Raw genomic sequence first — 19,620 nt, forward strand, 5'->3', positions numbered from 1 at the left:
CCGCCGGGCCGGAAGTGGCGCCCGGCGCCTGCGCAGGTGGGCCGCAGAGGAGGCGTGCGCCCCGAGTGTCGGGGACCCCAGGCTGCTCCCTGCCATGGGCCGCAGGAGGGCGCCGCGCGGGCCGGTGGCCGAAGGCGGCCGCGCTCGGCGCCCCGCGGGCCGCTCCCTGGAGGCCTTCGCGGAGGAGGTGGGCGCCGCGCTGCGCGGTGAGTGGGGCGCGATCGGGGAATGGGCCGGGGGTCGCAGGCCCGGGGCGGGCCCTCGGAGCTGCGCCTGAGGCTCGGTACCCTTCTCTGCTCCGGTGCAGCGTCCGTGGAGCCAGAGGCGGCCGAGGACGAGGGCATTTCGGGGCCGGCGCGGCTGCCGTGCCCGCTGGCCATGTGGGAGCTGGGCCACTGCGACCCCCGGCGCTGCACGGGCCGCAAGCTGGCCCGCCTGGGCCTGGTGCGCTGCCTGCGCCTGGGCCACAGGTTCGGCGGCCTGGTGCTCAGCCCCGTGGGCTCCCAGTACGTGTCCCCCGCGGACAGGTAGGAGCGGGGGGGGGGGGGGGTCAGGGGCGTGGGCGGGAGTCTCAGTAAACCCCCGGCCCTGGCGCATCATTCCTGTCTGAGCTTTTCTACCTGCCTAGTTTGCGCCCCCCGCCCCCATCCCTAACGCAGGACATAGTAGGACCTCAGTAAACGTTTGTGGAGTGAATAAAGGAGCCTACCCCGGGAACACACACCGTCGGGGCTGTTTGGGGGCCGGGGAATGATGTTCTTGTGTCTCTAGTGAAGTCAGTTTTTTCAGGACTCCACCGAGGTGCGGGCCCCCAGAACCTAGCCCTCCTCTGCTTTTGACAGACAGCTGGCGGCACGGTGTGGGGTCGCGGTCATCGACTGCTCCTGGGCCCGACTGGATGAGACACCGTTTGGGAAGATGCGGGGGGGCCACTTGCGGCTGCTGCCCCACCTGGTAGCAGCCAACCCCGTGAACTACGGCCGACCCGGCAAACTGTCTTGCGTGGAGGCTTTTGCCGCCACCTTCTGCATCCTCGGTGAGCGCCCGAGCCGCCAGCCTGGAAGTCTGGCTAGGCTCCCAGCAGTGTGTTTTCTGCTGGCACGTCCCGGGAGGGACGCGAGGGCCCGCGGGGTGGTCAAGGTGGACAGGCTAGGATTTCAATCCCACCTTTGTCACCCCTCCACTTGTCCTCAGGGAATTTATGGTCCCGGTAGAGGCTCAGACAGGCGGCCCCACGAGACGTGGGAAGAGGGCCTTAGTGGATGGCGGAGGCGGGTGAGCAGGCCGTCTGGACCGTGGGACGGAGTGTCAGATCTTGGGACAGCCTTGAGGGCGCTGGGAGCACACTCGGGATGGGAGAGGGATGGTCAGCATCCTTGCGTTTTCTGTGTCCTCACCGTCAGGCTTCTCCGACCTTGCGGTCATCTTGCTGCGGAAGTTCAAATGGGGCAAGGGCTTCCTAGACCTGAACCGCCAGCTCCTGGACAAGTACGCGGCCTGCAGCGGCCCAGAGGAGGTGCTGCAGGCGGAGCGGGAGTTCCTGGCCTGCGCCAAGGAGCACCCCGGGGAGGAGGAAATCGGTGAGGCCTGGCATGGACACAAGCCCCCTGGCTGGGTGCCAGGATGCTAATGCTAATCCTCCTCCAGGCATGCAGCCTCTTTTTGAGAAGCGGGGGGGCGGGGGAGGGGGGGGCGGCGCATCCTGCCCCAGCTTGTGGGAGGCTTGTGTGCACTCTGAGGTCAGGTGTGGGTGTTTTTCTTACTTGCTTCCTCTGTTCAGATCCTTTCGATGTGGATTCTGGGCGAGAGTTTGCAAACCCCAACAGGCCGCTGGCTGGCACCCGGTAGGTCCTTGGGCTTCCCAGTATGGGGACAGGTCAGACCCAGGGCTGTCCTCTGGCCTCGGCCCCTCCTGTGGATGGCGGGGGGGGGGGGGTGTGTGGATCCCCAAACAACAGCACGATGATTTTGTGACTGTGGTCAAGGACCGTGGCCGCCCCACTGGAGAGGTGCTGGTATCGAGAACACGGGGAATAGGAGACTCCGTTCTCAGCTGGGGCTTCTGTGAGTGAGCGTGCCGGGAATGGTGCCTTTAGTAAACGCACCTCTCCCTTCCAGGCTGCTTACAGACAGCAGTGACGGCGACAGTGAGGACGAGCCTGTGGAGCGTGGGCCTGATGCCGAGGACGGAGGAGACAGCGGCGGCTGCCCTGAAGAGGGTTCTCAGAAGCGGGAGGCAGAGGCCAGGGCCCCCGCCCAGGTTTGGAAAGGAATCAAGAAGCGGCAGAGAGACTAAAGGTTGCAGACACGTATATTTTTTGAGGCGGAGCAATAAGAAACTCGAGAGAGAGCGGCAGGATTTGTGGGGATACAGACAGGCTGGCAGCCTCAGCCGTCTCGACACCGAGTGGCCCTGGACTGTGTCCCCACGGTTCTGACACAGCTGTGCTCTGGGGCCTTCGAGCCCTCCCAGTGAAGCTGCAAGCCAGGAGACCCCGGTGTGAGCCTGTTTCTTTGCACTTGCCCTGGGGATGGGGGGGAGGGGACTCTCAGTCTCCAGTGAGGCCGAGTCGGACGGGAAGGGTCTGGGCCGCTGGACGGTGGGGTGCCGGGCTTGGGGCCCATCTTGCGTGGGCACGCGTGTGCGCACACGGAGGGACAGTAACTACACAGCTGAGTGGCCGACATGGGGCCCCTCACCCTGACCGATCGACCTGGCACGAGGTCCCGGCCTCACAGTGACGTGGGGGCACCCTCCCCCAGGCCTAGGAGCCAGGTGGGGATTGGAGACCCGGGCGCTGCTTAGCAAACCTCCGCGTGTACCCTCGGGTGAGGGTGAAGGGTCCCAGACGCTCACTTTGTCCCTCCACCAGGACACCTGGGAGCGGTTTCCCACCACAGGTGGAGTTGTCCAGACTCAAACATGAGCCATTCCTCCTGTTGGCCTGCGAGGCCCTGCCACACTCCCCACCCCACAAAGCGAAGACCGTGCTTCCTCTGAGAAGGGCTGTGGCACTGGTAACGTTTGGGGCAGGCTGTTCCTTGCTGGGCGGAGGGCGCTGTCACATTTACCGCAGGACTTCCAGCAGTGTCCTTGGTCTCGCCATGGGTGCCGTGGCACCTCCTTCAGTAGTAGCCGTGAGCACCGAAAACGCCTCCAGACGTAGCCTGATGTCTCCTGGGGAGCAGAGCCACCCCTCCGGGAACCCTGCGCGGGCTGCACAAGCTAAGGTTGCAGATAGAGAAGCTTGCCGGGTGGCCAGGCCCCGCGAGTTACCCCCAGATCCAGGGTGGGGGGCTGCTCGCTGGACGCAAGGGGTTCACGGTACACACCACACAGACACGGCCGGGGCAGCACGCACACCACACGGGGGAGCATGAGCCCCACTGCACAAAGCTGATGCGGGGCAGGACTGGGGGGGGGGGGGGCTGGGCGGGGGCTCAGGGGTCCGCTTCCATGCACTTCTCCAGCTCCTTGAGTCTCTTGACAAATTCCTGCGCCTCCTTGTTGGTGCGGCCCTCCAGCATCCTCAGTGCCGACTTCACTACAGGCGGGAGGGTGGGGCCGGCATGAGACCACGGCGGCCGTCGAACCCGCCACCCCCGGACCCTCACTCACCCTGGGCCCTGGGCCGGTGCAGATGCAAGGTGACGGGCTGCCTGGCCCGCGCGCTCCCTCCCACCTGAGGTCGAGCTATGCCACCGACGCTGCCCAGGCCGAGGGCTGCCTCCCCCGCGAAGTCGTTGGTGGACAGCCAGTCATGGTCCATGACGGTGAACAGCACGCAGGCACCGCGGCGGCGGCACGCCTCTGCCGGCACAGAGCTGCGGGCGAAGGGCAGTCCCTGGAGCCCTGCCCCCTGTCCGGGAGGGGGCGGGGTTCGCGGGGGGGGGGGCGACACTCACAAGTAGAAGAGCTCGTCGTACACGGGGTGCAGCGTCCGGTTCTTCACCTGGGTCCTCTGGCTGCGGACCAGCGGGAAGAGGTGTGGCGGGCCCAGCTCCACGATCACAAACGGGTCACTCAGGCCTGGGGGGCACAGCCGCGTGCGGACCCTGAGCAGCGGCCCCGCCCCCTCCCCCCCCCGCCGCTGGCCCGGGCCCCGCCCCTCACCGTTGGCGTCCAGCGGGGGCAGGTCCGCGGCGTGCAGCACCTCCACCACCAGCCGCTGCTCGGCTGCCTCGTAGTGACAGCGCACGCTCAGGCGTCCGAACCGCTTCTGCTCCAGGGACCTCTGCGGAAGGGCTTGCGCCAGTGACCGCGGCGCAGGGGTTCGGGGGCGGGGCCGCGTGCCCACACTGCGCGTGCGCACACGGGGCCTCGCTACCTGCTTGAGCTTGTCCAGGTAGTACTGCTCGATGCACTCGCGGGTGGAGCACTGATGCAGGCGCAGCTCCTCCTCCAGCCTCTGGGGAGCCGAGGGGCTGCTGATCGTGGGCCCCCCCGGCGCCGCGCCCCCCTCTCCCGCCGCCCGAGGTCCCGGGGCCAGACTCACCTTGTAGCTTCCGTCTTTCAGGCTCTCCAGGGGCAGACCCTGGCCCTCCGCGTGGAAAAAACTCACCAGGGCCTGGGGGCAGGGCGAAGTGGGAGGGATGTGGGGCACTGCTCGTGCTGGGGCTAGCGGCCGGGCCGGGCGGAGCCCTGAGCAGCACCAGGGCGCCTGGGAGCCCTGGGGCAGAGCCACTTGTCACACCTAGCGTAAACGGGGGGGGGGGGGGGGGGGGGGGGATGCCAGTGCCTGGGGCCCGACAACGGTCTTGGCAGGTGGCCCAGGTGCTGCTCACACAGACGGCCGGCAGGGAGGAGGCACTGGTCTGGTGGGAGTCCCAGGGGAGCGGTCCGGGCTGGGAAGGCCAGGCCTCCCCGCCGAGGGCACATGGCCGGGTGCCCGGGACAAGGGCCTGGGAGCCCCAGCAGGGAGGCCCCTCCACCTACCTCCAGCGTAAAGTGGAAGCGGCCGTAGAAATCAGCAGAGACGTCGAGGTTTGCCCCCAGTGCCCGAAGGATGGCCTGCAGGAGCAGCTCCCAGAGGGCCTCCAGCACCCTGCAGGGACACTCCGTGCCGGTGCCCGTGCCCGTGAAGGGACCCCAGGCCCCGCCCCGGCCCAACCGCCCCAAGCTGTACCTGCTAAGGTTCTCCTTCACCAGGGAGGTACTCAGCAGGGCCAGCTTCTCATCCAAGTACTTCATGAGCGGGGCCACGGCCTGCGGGCAGCATCCTCAGTGCCACACTGCCCGGGCCCCACCCCGCGCACGCTCCCCTCGGTGCCCAGGCCCTCACTTCATCGTTCTGGATGGAGTCGGGCGACAGGCTGATGTGCTGCACGTACTTCCTGATGTCAGCCACCATCTGAGGGACGGCAGAGCTCAGCACCAAGTGGCAGTGAGGGGGCGGCCGGGTCCCCTGCCCGCCCGCCCGCCCACCTTGGAGGTCAGGTGCGCCGTCACGGTGTGGACCTCCTGCTGCAGGTCTTCGTCCAGGGCCTGTGCACAGCCGAGCAGAGGGCGCGGGAGCACCCCCTCGGGCCCGGAGGTCACCTCCGGCCACGCCAGACCCCGCAGCGTCTGCCCGGCAGCCTTGCGCAGGAGCTCCACGTTGTTGAGAACCACACAGAGCTGGGGAGGCGGCCCACGTCGGGGGGGAGGGGTCGGCAGCCCGGTGGTGGCCCCGCCCCGCCCCCGGCCCCGCCCCCTGCCCGCCAGGCCGCTCACTGGCTCGCTCACTGCCTCGCCCGCGGCCCCCGGCTGAGCGTCCACCTTCTTCCGCAGCAGCTCAGTGTAGAAGAGGGTGGCCGCACACAGGTCCTACGGTGGGAGACGAGGGCTCAGGAGCTGCGGGCTGTGTCCCCTGGGCCCGCGGCCCTCCCAGACTCGTCTCCTCCCAGACCACGCTCCCCAACGCACAGCCAACACACCTGGCTGAGCTGGGTGCCCAGGGCCTCGGCCTGGGCAGGGTCGGGCCATGCCAGGCGGGCCCACAGCTCCTGGATGTGACTGAAGCAGAGACTAGCCGAGGCCGCAGAACTGCTGTGCTTGGAGGAGGCGTCCATGGGCTCCAGCTATGAAGGCAGGAGGAGGCCTGGGTGGCAAGGGGGGGCCCTGGCTGAGCCCAGTACCCTCAGGCCCGGGCGCTTACTCACCGTGTCCACATCCACAGCTCCCTGCAGCCTCCACCTGACCTGGTCCCGCAGCACCTGCAGCCAAAGCTTCACAGCGGGCAGGAACGGGCCATGGATGCCAGCCAGGGCGAGGGAGCGGCTGTCGCTGTGGCAGGAGGCCAGTGGGAGCTCGCCCGGACTCCGACACCTTGAGCCAGCACGTCCCAGGGTCCCGGCCCAAGGGGACACCCGGGAGAGCCTGCCTCCAAGGGCCCTCGGGCTGTCCCAGAGGCCTCCTAGAGGAGGCTGCGGGACAGGTGGGAGGGGGTGCAGGTCTGGGAGGCCAACAGGGGGAGGAGACAGACAGGGCAGGTGGGGGGAAGGAGATAGGTTGGGGCAGGGCACCCACCGGCCAGGGATGCTGCTCCAGAAACGCTGGATGTCCGCCAGGGTCACGTACAGTTCGAAGAGCCCTGAGGCCACCTCGAGGGTCATCTTGGGGCTCAGCTCCTCCGTCAGCACCCATGCCTCCTCGGCCACCTACTCAGGAGGATGCATTCGGGCCACCAGCAACAGGGAAAGCGGGCCCCTTCCCAGCCCGGGGGCTTCTCCCCACAGCCCCTCCTCACCAGACGCTCCAGCTGCCGGAAAGTGAGTGTGAAGAAGTCGATGTCGGTGATGCTGCAGGGAACAAATGTCACACACCTGCTTGCCCCGCCACCGGCCTGGCGGCATCCCTGAGGGGCCGGGGGCAGGGACGGCGGGCAGAGCCCGGGGCCCCACCTGTGGAAGAGGCTGGCGTAGATGCCGTAGCAGGACTGCAGATCCTCGTAGACGGCGTCCGCCAGCTCGACCAGCCCGGCGAGGCGCTGCGGCCCCGACTGCGAGGAAGCCCGGTTCACACTGACCTTCTGGCCCGCACCTACTTGCCGCCCCCCCCTCCGCTCCCCTCCCCCGCGGCACCTGCTCTCGAGGACTCTTGGTGTTCAGGAGCCTGTCATACCACTCACGGTTGCCTCTCTGCAAGACAAGCCACCAACACGGGGTGGTGGGTTGGGGGGGAGGTTAAAAGGGCCCCGGAGCGTGGCGGAGCAGGCCGGGAGCCGGGGGTGGGCGCCGCCGGGCACCCCCCGTGTGGGCCTCGAGGGGCGGGCACCGGGCACAGATTCGCCACCAGACACACCTTCAGAGCAGCAGAGATGTCCGCATTTAGTTCTGTCCGGAAGGAGCACACCTCAAAGGAAGGCTGGAAGATCTGCATCTTGCTGAGACACCTGGAGGGGCCGCCCGCTGACTGTGCGCTGCCCCGCCCAGCTCCCTACCCACCCCCACCGACCCCCCACGCCCCCACCCCCGGCCAGGACCTGGGCCACACCCACTTGAGCAGCAGCTCCAGACGATAGACGGCAGTGCTGTTGGTGGCGGGGAAGAAGTCCCGAAGCTGACGGAGCAGCCGCAGCCCAAACTCGGAGAAGGCATTGAAGCTGTCAGCCAGGCTCTCCTCCTGGGGGCACCGGCCCGTCGGAGCTGACCCCCACTGCCCTCCCCACGGGGTGGGTAGGGGCAGCCAGTCTGCAAGGGCCTCCTCGGGCCATCCGTGGGCCTGGTTTCTCCAAACTCAGCCACCACAGTCCCCACGGCCTCAGGGCCTTGGCGCCCCCCCCATTCCCCCTACCCAGCTTCGAGCACCCACTCCCTCCGTCCCTCGCCCAGATGGAGGGCACGACCTCCCTCCCCTGGGACTCGGACACATCCCCTGTCTCAGCATTGCACAGTACTCGCTCTATCCTGGGTCATGAAGTTTGTTTTCAGCCCCACAGGGCCCTGTAAGCCCAGCACCCCATGTGGGTAGCACTCCGCCCTGTCTGCCCCAGCGCCAGCGGCCCCACAGCACACCCCCCAGGAACAGCTCACCTGCCCTTGGGGCAGCGAAGACGCCTCCTCCCAATGCGCCTGCATGTCCTCCAGCAGCCCCAGCAGGTAGCCGTAGTCCAGGGTCCGGGTCTGATGGTGGCGGCTGCTGACCTGCCAGTGCCTGCAAGTCGGGGGCAGCCCCGCCCATGGGCACGGAGACCCCGATGACACCACCCCGCCCGTGCCCCTCCTACTTGCCCCTTACACGCCCCCAACTCCCCCATGGCACCGCCCCCTTTCATGCCTTCCCACTCAGAGGACTCCTTCCCTCGCTCGCCCCGCCCCGAGGCCCGCCCACCCGCCGCCGGCCTCCCTGTGCCCCGCCCCGGAGGCCCCGCCCACTCACAGCACAGCCAGCTGCAGCGCGGACAGGTTGTTTTGCGCGCCGTGCAGGCAGAGGATCGTGGCCGCGGGCCCGCTGAGCTCTCCCCGCCAGCAGCTCGCCTTGGGCTGGGGGAGTTGGGGGCAGGCGTGGATGCAGGCAGGGGCCGCCATCCCCTCCTCCCCCCGGTGCCCAGGCTCCCCTGCTCTGCCTCCCCAGGCGCCCGGTTAGCCCCGTCCGGAGGGCGAGGCTACCTCCTCGGATCGGTGCTCGAACTGCAGGAGACGACTGAGCAGCAGCATGTAGGACAGGAAACCCGCCCGCCCGCGCTGGCTCATGCCCGTGTCCCTCTGGAATGCAGGAGCCGCCGTCACCAGCCCTGCCCAAGCCCGTGGGCAGGGGTGCACGGCCAAGACGCAGGGCGGGGGACCCCCCCACGGCTCCCCACCTGTGTGGTGATCAGCTTGAGGACCAGCTGGCAGTCTCCTTGAACGCGGGAGGCGCTGGAGCGTGGTTCCAGCTTGAACCAGCGGTCTTCACCGGCCACGGGCACTTCCTGAAAGGAAAGGGTTCACACCCGCCATCCCCCCTCCAGCTCCCTCCCACGGACTCTCTGTGGGACCAAGAGGAGAACACACAGCTCTGCTGGTCCCGGAGACGGGTGGTCAGCACCGAGTGAGCCCTCAGGGGTGCCCGGACCCCCAGGAAGCTGTTCCTTCCCCCTCCCCTGCAGCTCAAGGCCCCACCAGCCCAAGAAGGCCAGGAGATGCTTGGGGGAGTCGCAGGGCAGACCCACCAGCAGTATCCCCGGAGGATGAGACTCCACAAACAGGCGGTACGTGAGCGAAGCCCCGGCCCCCACTCACCCGGACGGGTATGTTGAGACACCCCAGGAAATCATCTGTGTGGTCCTCCGCGGGCCCTGCTGTCCCATTTGCACGGGCCGACTTGACAATCTGTTTAAAATACCTAGGCAAAGCGGGGGGGGGGGGGTGCGGCCCCACCTTAGTCCCTGGGGAGCTACTCTCTGCTGGCCCACGTGGCCAAGCTGCAGCCCCAGTGTCTGGGGGGCACGAGGGTCCCACCTGTCATACCTGCTCATGCCCTTCAGGCCGATGACTTCATTCAGCTTCCTGCATGCTTCCACCAGAGACACATCATCGTCATGGTCCCTAGGGGCGGGGCGCGGAAACCTGGCTTGTCTGGAGCCTGGCTGGGCCCTGAGTGTCCTCTTTCAACCCCCCCTCCCCCCAAGCAGGTACACCCACACCGGCTGCCCTGCAGGGACCAGGGGCGTCTACCAGATATCCAGGTGCAGCTGGTCCGTGCTGACATCCTCGATCTCACTGCAAGGAAAACGGAGAGAAGCCCAGAGGGTGGAGGACCATCCCCTGCCCAGGGCTAGGGGAGGGACAATTTCAGGAGCTGCGGGCAGGGGTCCACGAGCTCAGCTCGAGCTCTCAGGACAGGCCGCCCGGATTTGGATCCTGACTGTGAGGCCCCCGGGGCATGGCACCTCTCTCTGAGGCGATTTCCTCCTCTGGACAGTGGTCACGTGAACAGCCCCCGCTCGGGTCCCTGGGGCAGGCACAGTGTGGCAGCCACCGGCCTGTGTCCTCAGGACATGCTCTGCCCCAGCAGGCAGCCCCCCTTGCCCGACCGCCCTGCCGCCCAGCTGGGCCAGGGCCCTTACAAGACGAAGTTCTCCTTCCAAACAGGGTTCAGGGTGCTGCTCTTGACCTCGGTGACCTGGATGCACTTGGCCGGGAGCGGACCCCCACGCTTGCTGCCTTTGCGGAAGCTGAAGCGCTGCTCCGTGCGCGGCCCTGGCTCCCGGGGGGCACCCGAGGCCGGCAGGATACCCAGCATGCAGTACGGGTCACTGAAGCCTGAGACACATCAGGCGCCTCAGCCGCCAGCCCTGGGCCCTCCGTCCCTCTGTGGCCACCGGACCCGGGCACAGCCGAGGTCCAGGCTGGTCCCCACTCACCATTGGGGTCTTTGGCCAGCAGGTTCTTGGCACGCATGACAGAGACTTTCAGGGCATACGTGGGGGCCTGTGGGCAGAAGGTGCTGACCGGCCTCTTGCAGAAGGCTCGGTGTGACCGCGACAAGGCCCTGCTCTGTGTCCTCCCCACCCCGAGCCCTAGCACCGCGGCTGGCCAGTGTCTGCCCACGTGGGTGGCAGCCTCACCTTGGCTTTCTTCACACGCTCAATGGCCTCAGCGTGCTCCTCAGGGCTGGTACCAAACACCTGTAGAGGGTGGGCTGGTGTGAGGGCCCAGGTACCCCCGAGGCAAACCTGGCCATTGTCCTGGGGGCCTCCCGGGGCAGAGGAAACACACACACACACAGAGGAGGAGGAAAGATCTGTTTATCTGTCGGTCCATCTTCTGGGTCCGTTCCTCTGTCGGTTTGTGCTTTCTACCCTTCTTTGTGTGTGTGTGTGTGTGTGTGTGTGTGTGTGTCCCCATCCCTCCATCCTCCCAGGCACGCCTACCAGCGCATACATGTGTCTGCACATGCACGTGTGGGTATGTGTGTGTTCCGTACGTGCGGCGAATCTGTGTGTGTTACATGGCTGATGATGATGCCTCCAGGCAGAGGAAAGGGCTCCCCTGACAAGGCACAGCCAGGCCAGCAGGGAGGGTGGGGCCGGTGGGGCTCACCTGCTGAAGGTAGCCCAGTAGGGTCTCCTGGTCATCCACCTGGTCAGGGCCCATGGTCCCTGCACGGTAGAGGACTGTGTACAAGGCCTCCTCATAGAGCATCTCCACCTGTGGGTGGGGCAGGGCGCACACCCTGAGTCCCAGCCGCCCCATCCCTGTATCCTTCAGCCCCAGGCCCTGAGCCCTGGCCACTGGGGGCCGGGGATCCTTGGTTCCACCCCCTGTATGCCTGGGAGGGGCGGGGGGGGGGGGCAGTCCTCAGGAGCTCCCCCCACTGGCAGACCGCAGTCCCAGCATCAGGACCTTTGCACCTGCTGGGCCCTGCACTGGCCCCCTGAGCTCTGCTTCCTACTGGCTTGCATGGGAAGTCCCGGCCCACTCACCCTTGCCACCTCTGGTGTCCACCCTGTCCCCAGATCCTGGGCCAGGCCCATCTTAGGTGCTCCCAGACCCTCCCTGGGGCCACGCCCCCTCCCCCTTACCTCCTCCTGGGTCAGGGCTCTCAGGCCACGGCTGGGGTCCACGGGCTCAGCAGGGGCTGGCGAACCGCTGCGCAAGAGGACCTGTGAGGAGCACTGGGGTGAGGGTCTAGAGGGGGGAGGGCCCAGGCACGGCGGGAGTCGGTTTGAGGGGTGGGGGCCCGCTGCAGAGGGGGCTGGCGGGGAGGCCCACACCGGGCAGCAGCTCTGGGCCATCCTCACCTCGGGGCACGGCAGGCCCTGTCTGCCCTCCCCCTTCTTCAGAATGAGGCGCATGTGCGCGAAGAACTCCACGCCGTCCCCGCGCTTCCTGCAGGGAGAGGCCAGGCCTGAGACCCGGGCCCCCCGGCACACACCCGCCCCCTGCCCAGGACCAGCTGCCGGCCGTGCGCCTCGAGCGGATTCCCCGTGTCCACACATCCGGGGAGCCAGCACGGCGTCCACGGCGCGCCCCGCTCTCCCAGCTCCCCCGGGGACGCGCGACGGTGCAGGCTTGGGCGCGGAGCACCCACCAAGCCCCTGCGGCCGGCTCCGGGGGGTCAGCGCTGGTGGCGGCCGGCTCTCCTTCGGCCCTCCGGCGGAAGGTGGGGCACGCCTGCACCTGCCGCAGCACGCTGCTCTTGATCTCCAGCAGGGTCGTCATGGCCAGAGGTCTGCGGGCAGAGCGCACGGCTGCGGCCCCTGCACGTCCCAGCAGCACCGCCGCGCCGGCCCCAGAAACCGCACCGGGTGCACATCGAGCGGCGGACGGATCCGCCAGAAGCGCACACGAGCCGCGTTCCTGACGGCGCAGCCTCCTGGCCTGCCGGGGGAACGGGAGCCTGAGGCCCTGCGACTCGGCTCCCGTGCTGCACCGCGCCGGGCACCCAGGGGCCACCGGGGGCCGCTCCCTCGGGCTCCCTCAGCCTTCGTGTCCCATCTGCAAGACGGGACATCCCTGCGGGGCCGCGCTGGGGACGGGACGAGGCTGCCAGGTGGTGGTCGGGCTGGCACGGTCCGGGCTCTGTCACCGGTTGCTGCTGGACTTCACCGCAGAGGGCCCCTACTGCCACGCTCCCGCCGCCGCCGCCCATCTAGGGATGGGACCCCTGGCTGTGTCCCTGGGGTCCTAGGACCGCTCAGCAGCAAGTGCCTGTATCTCCTGGGCGCTTTGCGAACGGGACGGAGTTGTCGGGGAGGGGTGCCCAATTCACCCAGCCTGTAATGGTCCAGTCTGGGGCCAGGGCAGGCAAAGGTCCTGCAGGAGGCAACCCCTCCTCAGGACTCCCAAAGTCCTCATCCTGCAGAGGAGCTTGGGCAAGAAGAGGCCACCGTGCCTGGGCCTTCCTCGAGACCCCCTCACCCCGAGTGGCCAGCATGCGCAGGAGGGGCCGCTGGCGAAGTCCTCACCCGCCCAGCACAGCCAGGGACAGCGCCCCATCCTCTCCCTGTGGGCGCACTTGCACACCTCTCCCTGGGGCCACAGTGTCCCCTGCAGACCCCGGAGGAAGGGCAGGAGGACCACTAAGCAGCCGTGGGCCCTCGAGCCCTGCTCCTGCTCAGCCCTGACCAGCCCAGGCACCCGACCCCTTCCCTGGTCCCGCCAGGGACCCGCCTGTGCCTCCCCAAACCCCAGGGTGGTCTTCGTGCACCCCTGCTGAAAACTAGCAGAGGAAAGTGCTGACCCCCCACCCCGCTAGGCTGAATCTGCCCCTCGGTGCCCACCTTTCGGACTTCCCTGCCCCAGGATGTCAGCCTGTGCCTCCGCACAGGACATATCATGCTCCCTTCAGGGTACCACAGGGCCTTTGCACCCACTGCCCTGGTCCCCTTCCCTGGTGGTGCCCACTTGTCCACTCGCTGAGGGCCCCTCCAGCCCAGGCACAGCCGTGCAGAGAAGCACTGTCGTTTTCACTGGACAAAACAGGAAATGGGGACTCAGCCGGCTCCAACTACACCTGCCCCCGATCTCATGGGCAGTTAGCGGTGGGACAGCCAGGTTAGACCCACCTGTGCCCTGTGTGCCCAGGCCAGCTCCCCAGGCTGTGCCCGCCGTTCGCGGATCGTGCCCGTGTTCCTGCACATCTCTGCTTAACGTCTGCTCCCTCCTCCTTAGAATCCTGTGCCCTGTTGGGAGCGCTGGGGCCAGGGCAGACGGCACCTCATGAGTCCTACAGATTTTGTTGAACAAACCGGATGCCTGCTCCCAGCTGTGTCTGTCTGCCTCTCACTGGTCCCTGCGCTGCCGTCCCTGCTCAGGCCACCACTGCAGATGGCACATCCTCCTACCCCCTGGTGCCCCAGCCCTGGTTCTACGGAGCCCCGGGGAATGCTGGGCTCAGAGGGTCTCATCTGATCAGACCCGAGAGCTGGGGACAGAAAGGACAACTGGCCCATGGGCCCGAAACGAGGCCCCCACCTTCCTCGTACTTCTTACTGCCTCCCCCGGGAGCCTCCCTTCAAAGATCGGGAGGATGTGTGGACGGGGCTCAGCGGCTGGGGCATGTGGTTCTGGAAGCTGTCGCCCCTACCGCCAGCAGCGAGGTCCTAAGGGGACGGGCATCAGGGCACCCCCCTCCTCTCTAGCTGTGGGGAAGAGGCTGCTACCCCCCCCCCCGCCCCCCAAAGCAAGGGAGCAGCCACTGCTTGAGCCGTTGCCAGGGCAACCGCCAATTGCGTCTGTGTGTGACAGGGGCTACAGGGGCTCACGGTCCCAGAGACAAACGTGACGCAGGAACCAAGCGGCCTGAGCCGCAGAGACGGGGTGTCTTTGTGGCAATAAAACGTTCAGGGTAGAGGGGGAGCCACCTCACCTCATAATCACAGCCCCCAAAAGGCCCCAAGCTGAGGCCCCGGGGTTAGGTGCTTACTCAAGGCCACAGAGCCAGCAAGTGGCCGGGGATGAACTCCACTCTGTGGTGCTCAAGCTCTAAGCTCCCGGCACACCCGACTTCTGGGGGTCCAGACAGGCTGGCTCCCCCTCCGTGGGGCTCCCTCCCTCAGCCCACGGGCCGGATGGGGGCAAAAGTGGCGTCTAGGCACCGGTGTCTAGGAGAGATGGCTCATCCCTGGGTGCCCAGACACTCCTCCAGTTGCCCTGGAAACCCCTGGCTGCTGGGGCACTGATGACGTTTCTGCACCAAATGGCCTGGGCCCTGGGAGCCAGCCAGCACCTCACTCGGAGCCACACCAGCGGTGGGTGCGTGGCTGACCCCCAGGAAGCACTTGCTGGCTGCAGGGACCCTCTGCCGGCCCCCGACAGAGCCCCTCCTTGAACTCTCCCTGTCTCTGTCCCTTCTGGCCCCGGGCAGCAGCACACAGCAAAATGTGTCTGTAGCCTCCGCTCGTGCCCGGCCACCAGGGCCAGAGCGGCTGCCCAACGGACAAAGTGAGGCTGGACAAGGAGCTGAATGCCACACTGGCACTGGGGCCAAGCCGAAAGTACCACCTTGTCCCCTGGCCGTCTTCAAGACCCAGGGTGAATGGGGAAAGACAATTCTGCAAAGTTGGTATCACCGTCCCGTTTCGCAGCCCGGGGCTGGGCTGACCCGCCTGGAGCCAGGACTCAAAGCGAGGGCTGTAAGCCACACCCGTCTCCTGTAAGCCCACCTGTGGGCTTAGGTGGCACCAAAGCGGGTGAGTCTAGGGGCACCTGAGCAGAGCCAGATGTATCTCCCTAGTTAGTATCCCCCGTGGCCACCTGGCCACCCTCACGATGAATAAACACCTTGATAATAAACACTCAGAACACTAGGTCCCTTCTTACCAAAATCTGGTCCCTGATGAAGCGAGGGCAGGGGTCCGTTGATGCTACCCTGGGTGTGTACGGGCAGTGGCAGGATGTCTGGCCTCACATTCTGGTCTCTGTGTCACCCTCTCGGCCTTCTCTTCCCAGCCAGCCACTCCCTTCACATTTTTTTTTTTTTTTTACTGGATTTCTCACTGTCCTGTGACTCCCTAGACAGTGCTCTCCTGCACACAGCTCAGCAGCCGTGTCCATCACAAATGCTGCTCCCTGAGATCTAATCCCAACCCAATCCCCGGGGAGATGCCTGGGAATGATTTTAAGCGAGCTCCGCAGCTGGACCTGAAGCCCTAGGAAGTCTGAGATCAACTGTCAGGGGCTACCTAGATGCTTCTAGAATGAACGCATGAAAAATGAAATTCTCTGTCCGTTCTTCCTCCGAGGCTCCCTCCCCCGCTCTTTACTCACCGGTCTCCACCGTGATGTCCCCCCTCCCTCCCCTCCCGTCCCCCTCCTTTCGGTGCTCCCCGCGGGAGCCTCGGGGGTGGGGGCCCCCAGATCCGTCGAGGTCCTTCCCTCCCTGATGAGCGGGTGGTCGCGGGCAGGTCAGAAGCCTGGTAGGTGCGTGTTGTTTTACACCATTCCGACCCGTGGAGGGATTTCGTGGAGACTAAGGGTCCTACGGGGACTGGCGGCAGGGTGGGGGGGACTGGGCACTGGGGGCATCTCCCCCCCGCCCCGGCCCCCGGCGGGTTGCCTGGGAAACCCCGCGGAGGGTCTCTGAAGTCCCTGGCCGCAACCCACCGGCGGCCTGCGCCTGGCGGGGATGGGGGCCACGGCGTCGTTGGGTGGTGGTGGGGGGGGGGGGGGGTCCTGCTGCCCGCCTCCTCGATCCCCGCCCGCTCCGGCGTTCTTGAGGACGTGGGCCCAGAGAAGGGCCCGAGACCGTCCCTCCGAGCACGCGCCGGCTTCAATTTCCCCGGAGCCGAGGGAGCGTCTTCGCGACCTCCTGCCGCCCTCCTCCTCGGGGGGCCTCCCCGCGCCCCCTCGGGGTCCGCAAACGCAGGAGCCGGACCGGGCGCCGGCCGCAGGAGGGGGCGCCCCAAGGCCGTCCAAAGGCCGTGCACTCACCGTGGGCCGGGCCGGGGGCGCGCGGTCGGGGGCTCCGGAGATGCCGCGCTCCGCACCCGCTCCAGAGACGCCAGGCACAGCGCGCGCTAGCAGCCGCGCCGAACCCTGAGCGCTGCGGGGGCGGGGCCTGGCGGCGGGGCCCGCCCCAGCCCCGCCCCCGCCGCTCCCGCCCGCCACGCCCCCGCCGCTCCCGCCGCTCCCGCCGCTCCCGCCGCGCGCGCGGATCCCCTCCGCACCCAGGCCGCCTAGCGGGTCGGGCCACGGAGCCCCCTCCCCTGGGGGGCGGGGCGGTCAGCCAAGCCACCGGTAGGCGCAGAGCGAGGAGCAGGTTCTGCGGTGTCAGGACCCCGTCCCCTGGGGACCCTCGGGAAGCCAGAATCACCGAAACCGCATCAGACAAGCCCGGGCCGCAGCGAGGACTTTTCTGGAAGGGCTGCGCAGCCATCTCGAGTCGCCCTCCCAGCCCAAGCGCTGACCCCACCGCCAGCCTGCACCCCGGGCGAGGGGTGCTGCAGGCACCAATCCGGGACGCGCCACAACCACCCCGATCACCACTTGGGTGATCCTCCCGGTGGCGCAGGTGAGGGCTCTGGCGCCACCTGCAACCTCAGGCCTGGGCGGGATGCCCCGCGCGCACCCTTCCTAGCCCACCCTCCACCTCCTCTGAAATTTGAGCCAGCACCACACTGTGTTGGCCTGCAGAGCTCGTTAAAACAGATTGTTGCGCCAGCCCCAGACCTGCTGATGCCAAAAGTCTGGGCTAGGTAGGGGTGACCTGTCTGCATTTCTTTTTAAGTTTATTTGGGGGGAGGGTGGGGTAGGGCGAGAGGGAAACCGAGAATCCCAAGCAGGATCCACCCTGTCAGTGCAGAGCCCAACGCCAGCCTCCAACTCACCAAACCGCGAGATCGTGACCTGAGCTGAAAACTGACTGAAAACTGAGCCACCCAGGTGCCCTCATCTGCGTTTCTAACAAGTGCCCGCTGGTGCTAGAGGTCCCGGAAGGAACGTGGAGGTTCTGGAGCTGTCTGAGGGGCGCCGGGTCCCCGGATCCCCGCCTTGCCTCTGGCTGATCTTGTTGGATCATCAGGGTACCTTGTATTTAGGGGATCGACAGATTTGGAGATGTTTTTAACTCAGAGGACCTCATCGCTAATGTGGGACCCCAGGCAGTGTGGGACACAGAAAGGCCCAGAGGGGAGGACAGTTTGCTCGGGGGAGGCCAGGGGTCAGCCGAGCTGAAGGAAGGGCCAGAGGCTGGAGGAACAGGTTTCCAACAGCTGCACACAGGGAGGCGGCCCGTCCGCCTGTGAACACCTGTGCCTTTTATTTCGTGGTGCGCGTGGGTGGGTGCGGGAGTGTGGGGAGCCCGGGGTGGGGGAACCAGGTGCTTCCTCTATCACCCCAAGCCGGAGTGGACACTGCTCTGATGGGCCACCTCCTGTCTCAGCTCCTGGGTTCAGACCCACACATGTGCAAGCTGCCCTCCGCACATCTGTACTGGAGGAGACACAGAACTATGGCTGGGGGTGTGTGTGTGTGTGTGTGTGTGTGCGGGGGCAGCACCACAGGGTGGATTCTCCTTCTGGAAGCTCTGTCTCCAGGCCCTGCCTCCATCTTGACCCAGCACAGCCAGGCAAATGGGGGCAGAAGGGTGCAGGGGAGCGAGAGACCAGCCACCCCTCGGCTTCCTTCTGCACGAGACGACGAGGCAGGAATCCGGGAGGGGACAGTTACCACTCTTCCCCGGGGACTGGCAGGTCCTGAGCCAGGATCTCGGTGCTGATGCCCTCCCCTCCTGCAGTCTTCCGTCAGATTCTGCCAACCTGTTGGAACAAACACAGGCCTGGTTGCCATGGTGATCATCGTGGCTTTGGGGTGAAGAGATTCTGCGGCTGCTGTAAACAGGAAGTTAGGAAGGGCAGCTGCCAGGGGAGGGGCCCCTGCCCGCACCCCCATCCAATGCCCTTTGGGGAGCAAGGGACTGGAGGCCAGCACCGCCGAGGCTTCAGGCCTAACACTGCGGCCTGCTGGGGTGGAGGAGACCTTACGACCGTCCTTTACAGATAAGGAAACTGAAGCCCAGAGAGGGAAAGAGCTTTTTCAGGGCCACACAGCAACCGGCTGGGTTCATAGCCCAGCTCTGGGCCTCAGTTTCCCTTTTTTGTAAAATGGACATAGTATGCACCTGTCAGTGAGGGGGGTTCTCAGTGAGAAGCTAGTACTTGACCATGGTCACAGCAGGCTGGCCCTCCAGGGACTCAGTTCCCGCCTCCGTAGGTTGGGGGTGACTCCACAGTGGGGAGAGAGGCCGGGAGCAGGCAATGTGGGACATGCACTTGTCACAGCAGGAGTTGGGCACAAAACACTTCACCTAGAGGATCAGGCGGCTGGGACTGACCCAGGGGCTCACACCTTCTGGGCTTTGGGCAGGCAGGGGAGTGGTTTCCTCCATGGAGCCAGGGGAAAACCCCAGGCTCCAGATGGATGGCCGCTGGAGAGCAGGGAGAAAGGCAGCACAGGAGCTGAGGGGGCGTCTCTGTAAGGCCACCTCACCCTTGCGGCGCCTGGCTGGCTTGGTCAGTGGAGCGTGTGACTAGTGATCTCAGGTTGTAGGTTGGAGCCTCACGTCGCATGTAGATATTAGTTAAAAAACAAAATCTTGGGGTGCCTGGGGGGGCCTCAGCTGGTTAAGCATCCAACTTCAGCTCAGGTCACGATCTCACGGTTTGTGGGTTCGAGCCCCACGTTGGGCTCTGTGTTGACAGCTCGGAGCCTGGAGCCTGCTTCGGATTCTGTGTCTCCCTCTCTCTCTGCCTCTCTCCTGCTCGTGCTCTCTCTCTCTCTCTCTCTCAAAAATATACAAACATAGGGGCGCCTGGGTGGCGCAGTCGGTTAAGCCTCCGACTTCAGCCAGGTCACGATCTCGCGGTCCGTGAGTTCGAGCCCCGCGTCAGGCTCTGGGCTGATGGCTCGGAGCCTGGAGCCTGTTTCCGATTCTGTGTCTCCCTCTCTCTCTGCCCCTCCCCCGTTCATGCTTTGTCTCTCTCTGTCCCAAAAATAAATAAAAAACGTTGAAAAAAAAATTAAAAAAAAATATACAAACATTAAAAATGTAAAAATAAAATCAAGTAAAATAAAATCTTAAAAAAAAAAAAATACATGCTTGACCTGATGCCCTCTGGTGGCAGACCTTGGAATTGCAGGCATAGCCTTCTGGCAGTAAGGCTCCTCCCACCGCTCCCACTGGTACTGAGGCACCTGTCAGAGGCCTGCAGGGGT

The 19,620-nt window shown here is 66.1% G+C and overlaps 2 protein-coding genes across 7 annotated transcripts; one reads left to right on the plus strand and one right to left on the minus strand.

Annotated features, from left to right (window-relative positions):
- The first annotated feature begins 9 nt into the window (after nt 1–9).
- Nucleotides 10–2,493, plus strand: TSR3 (TSR3 ribosome maturation factor). 2 transcript variants are annotated; one of them, XM_058711202.1, is made up of 6 exons: nt 10–206; nt 308–527; nt 843–1,036; nt 1,404–1,580; nt 1,781–1,844; nt 2,119–2,493. In XM_058711202.1, the coding sequence occupies exons 1-6, from the start codon at nt 95–97 to the stop codon at nt 2,294–2,296; spliced, it is 945 nt and encodes a 314-aa protein (XP_058567185.1). In that variant the 5' UTR covers nt 10–94; the 3' UTR covers nt 2,297–2,493. The 2 variants fall into 2 exon arrangements, with proteins under 2 accessions (XP_058567185.1, XP_058567186.1); XM_058711203.1 differs by having other exon boundaries at nt 308–506.
- Nucleotides 2,294–16,435, minus strand: BAIAP3 (BAI1 associated protein 3). Of its 5 annotated transcripts, XM_058711191.1 has the most exons (34): nt 16,339–16,435; nt 11,996–12,136; nt 11,706–11,793; nt 11,487–11,567; nt 11,005–11,112; nt 10,530–10,589; nt 10,326–10,392; nt 10,029–10,224; nt 9,637–9,681; nt 9,430–9,507; nt 9,202–9,304; nt 8,784–8,891; nt 8,590–8,685; nt 8,360–8,463; nt 8,014–8,134; nt 7,479–7,603; nt 7,283–7,373; nt 7,063–7,119; nt 6,883–6,980; nt 6,729–6,780; nt 6,509–6,639; nt 6,142–6,265; nt 5,917–6,060; nt 5,714–5,806; nt 5,426–5,617; nt 5,283–5,351; nt 5,127–5,206; nt 4,937–5,045; nt 4,497–4,568; nt 4,329–4,409; nt 4,115–4,235; nt 3,907–4,030; nt 3,620–3,825; nt 2,294–3,545 (listed from the first exon to the last, which is right to left on the minus strand). In XM_058711191.1, the coding sequence occupies exons 2-34, from the start codon at nt 12,124–12,126 to the stop codon at nt 3,442–3,444; spliced, it is 3,459 nt and encodes a 1,152-aa protein (XP_058567174.1). In that variant the 5' UTR covers nt 12,127–12,136; nt 16,339–16,435; the 3' UTR covers nt 2,294–3,441. The 5 variants fall into 5 exon arrangements, with proteins under 5 accessions (XP_058567174.1, XP_058567172.1, XP_058567171.1 ...); XM_058711189.1 differs by having other exon boundaries at nt 11,487–11,793; XM_058711188.1 differs by having other exon boundaries at nt 4,115–4,409; nt 4,937–5,206.
- Nucleotides 16,436–19,620: the final 3,185 nt, after the last annotated feature.

This window comes from Neofelis nebulosa, chromosome 18 (assembly GCF_028018385.1).
Source record: "Neofelis nebulosa isolate mNeoNeb1 chromosome 18, mNeoNeb1.pri, whole genome shotgun sequence".
Lineage (NCBI taxonomy): Eukaryota > Metazoa > Chordata > Mammalia > Carnivora > Felidae > Neofelis > Neofelis nebulosa.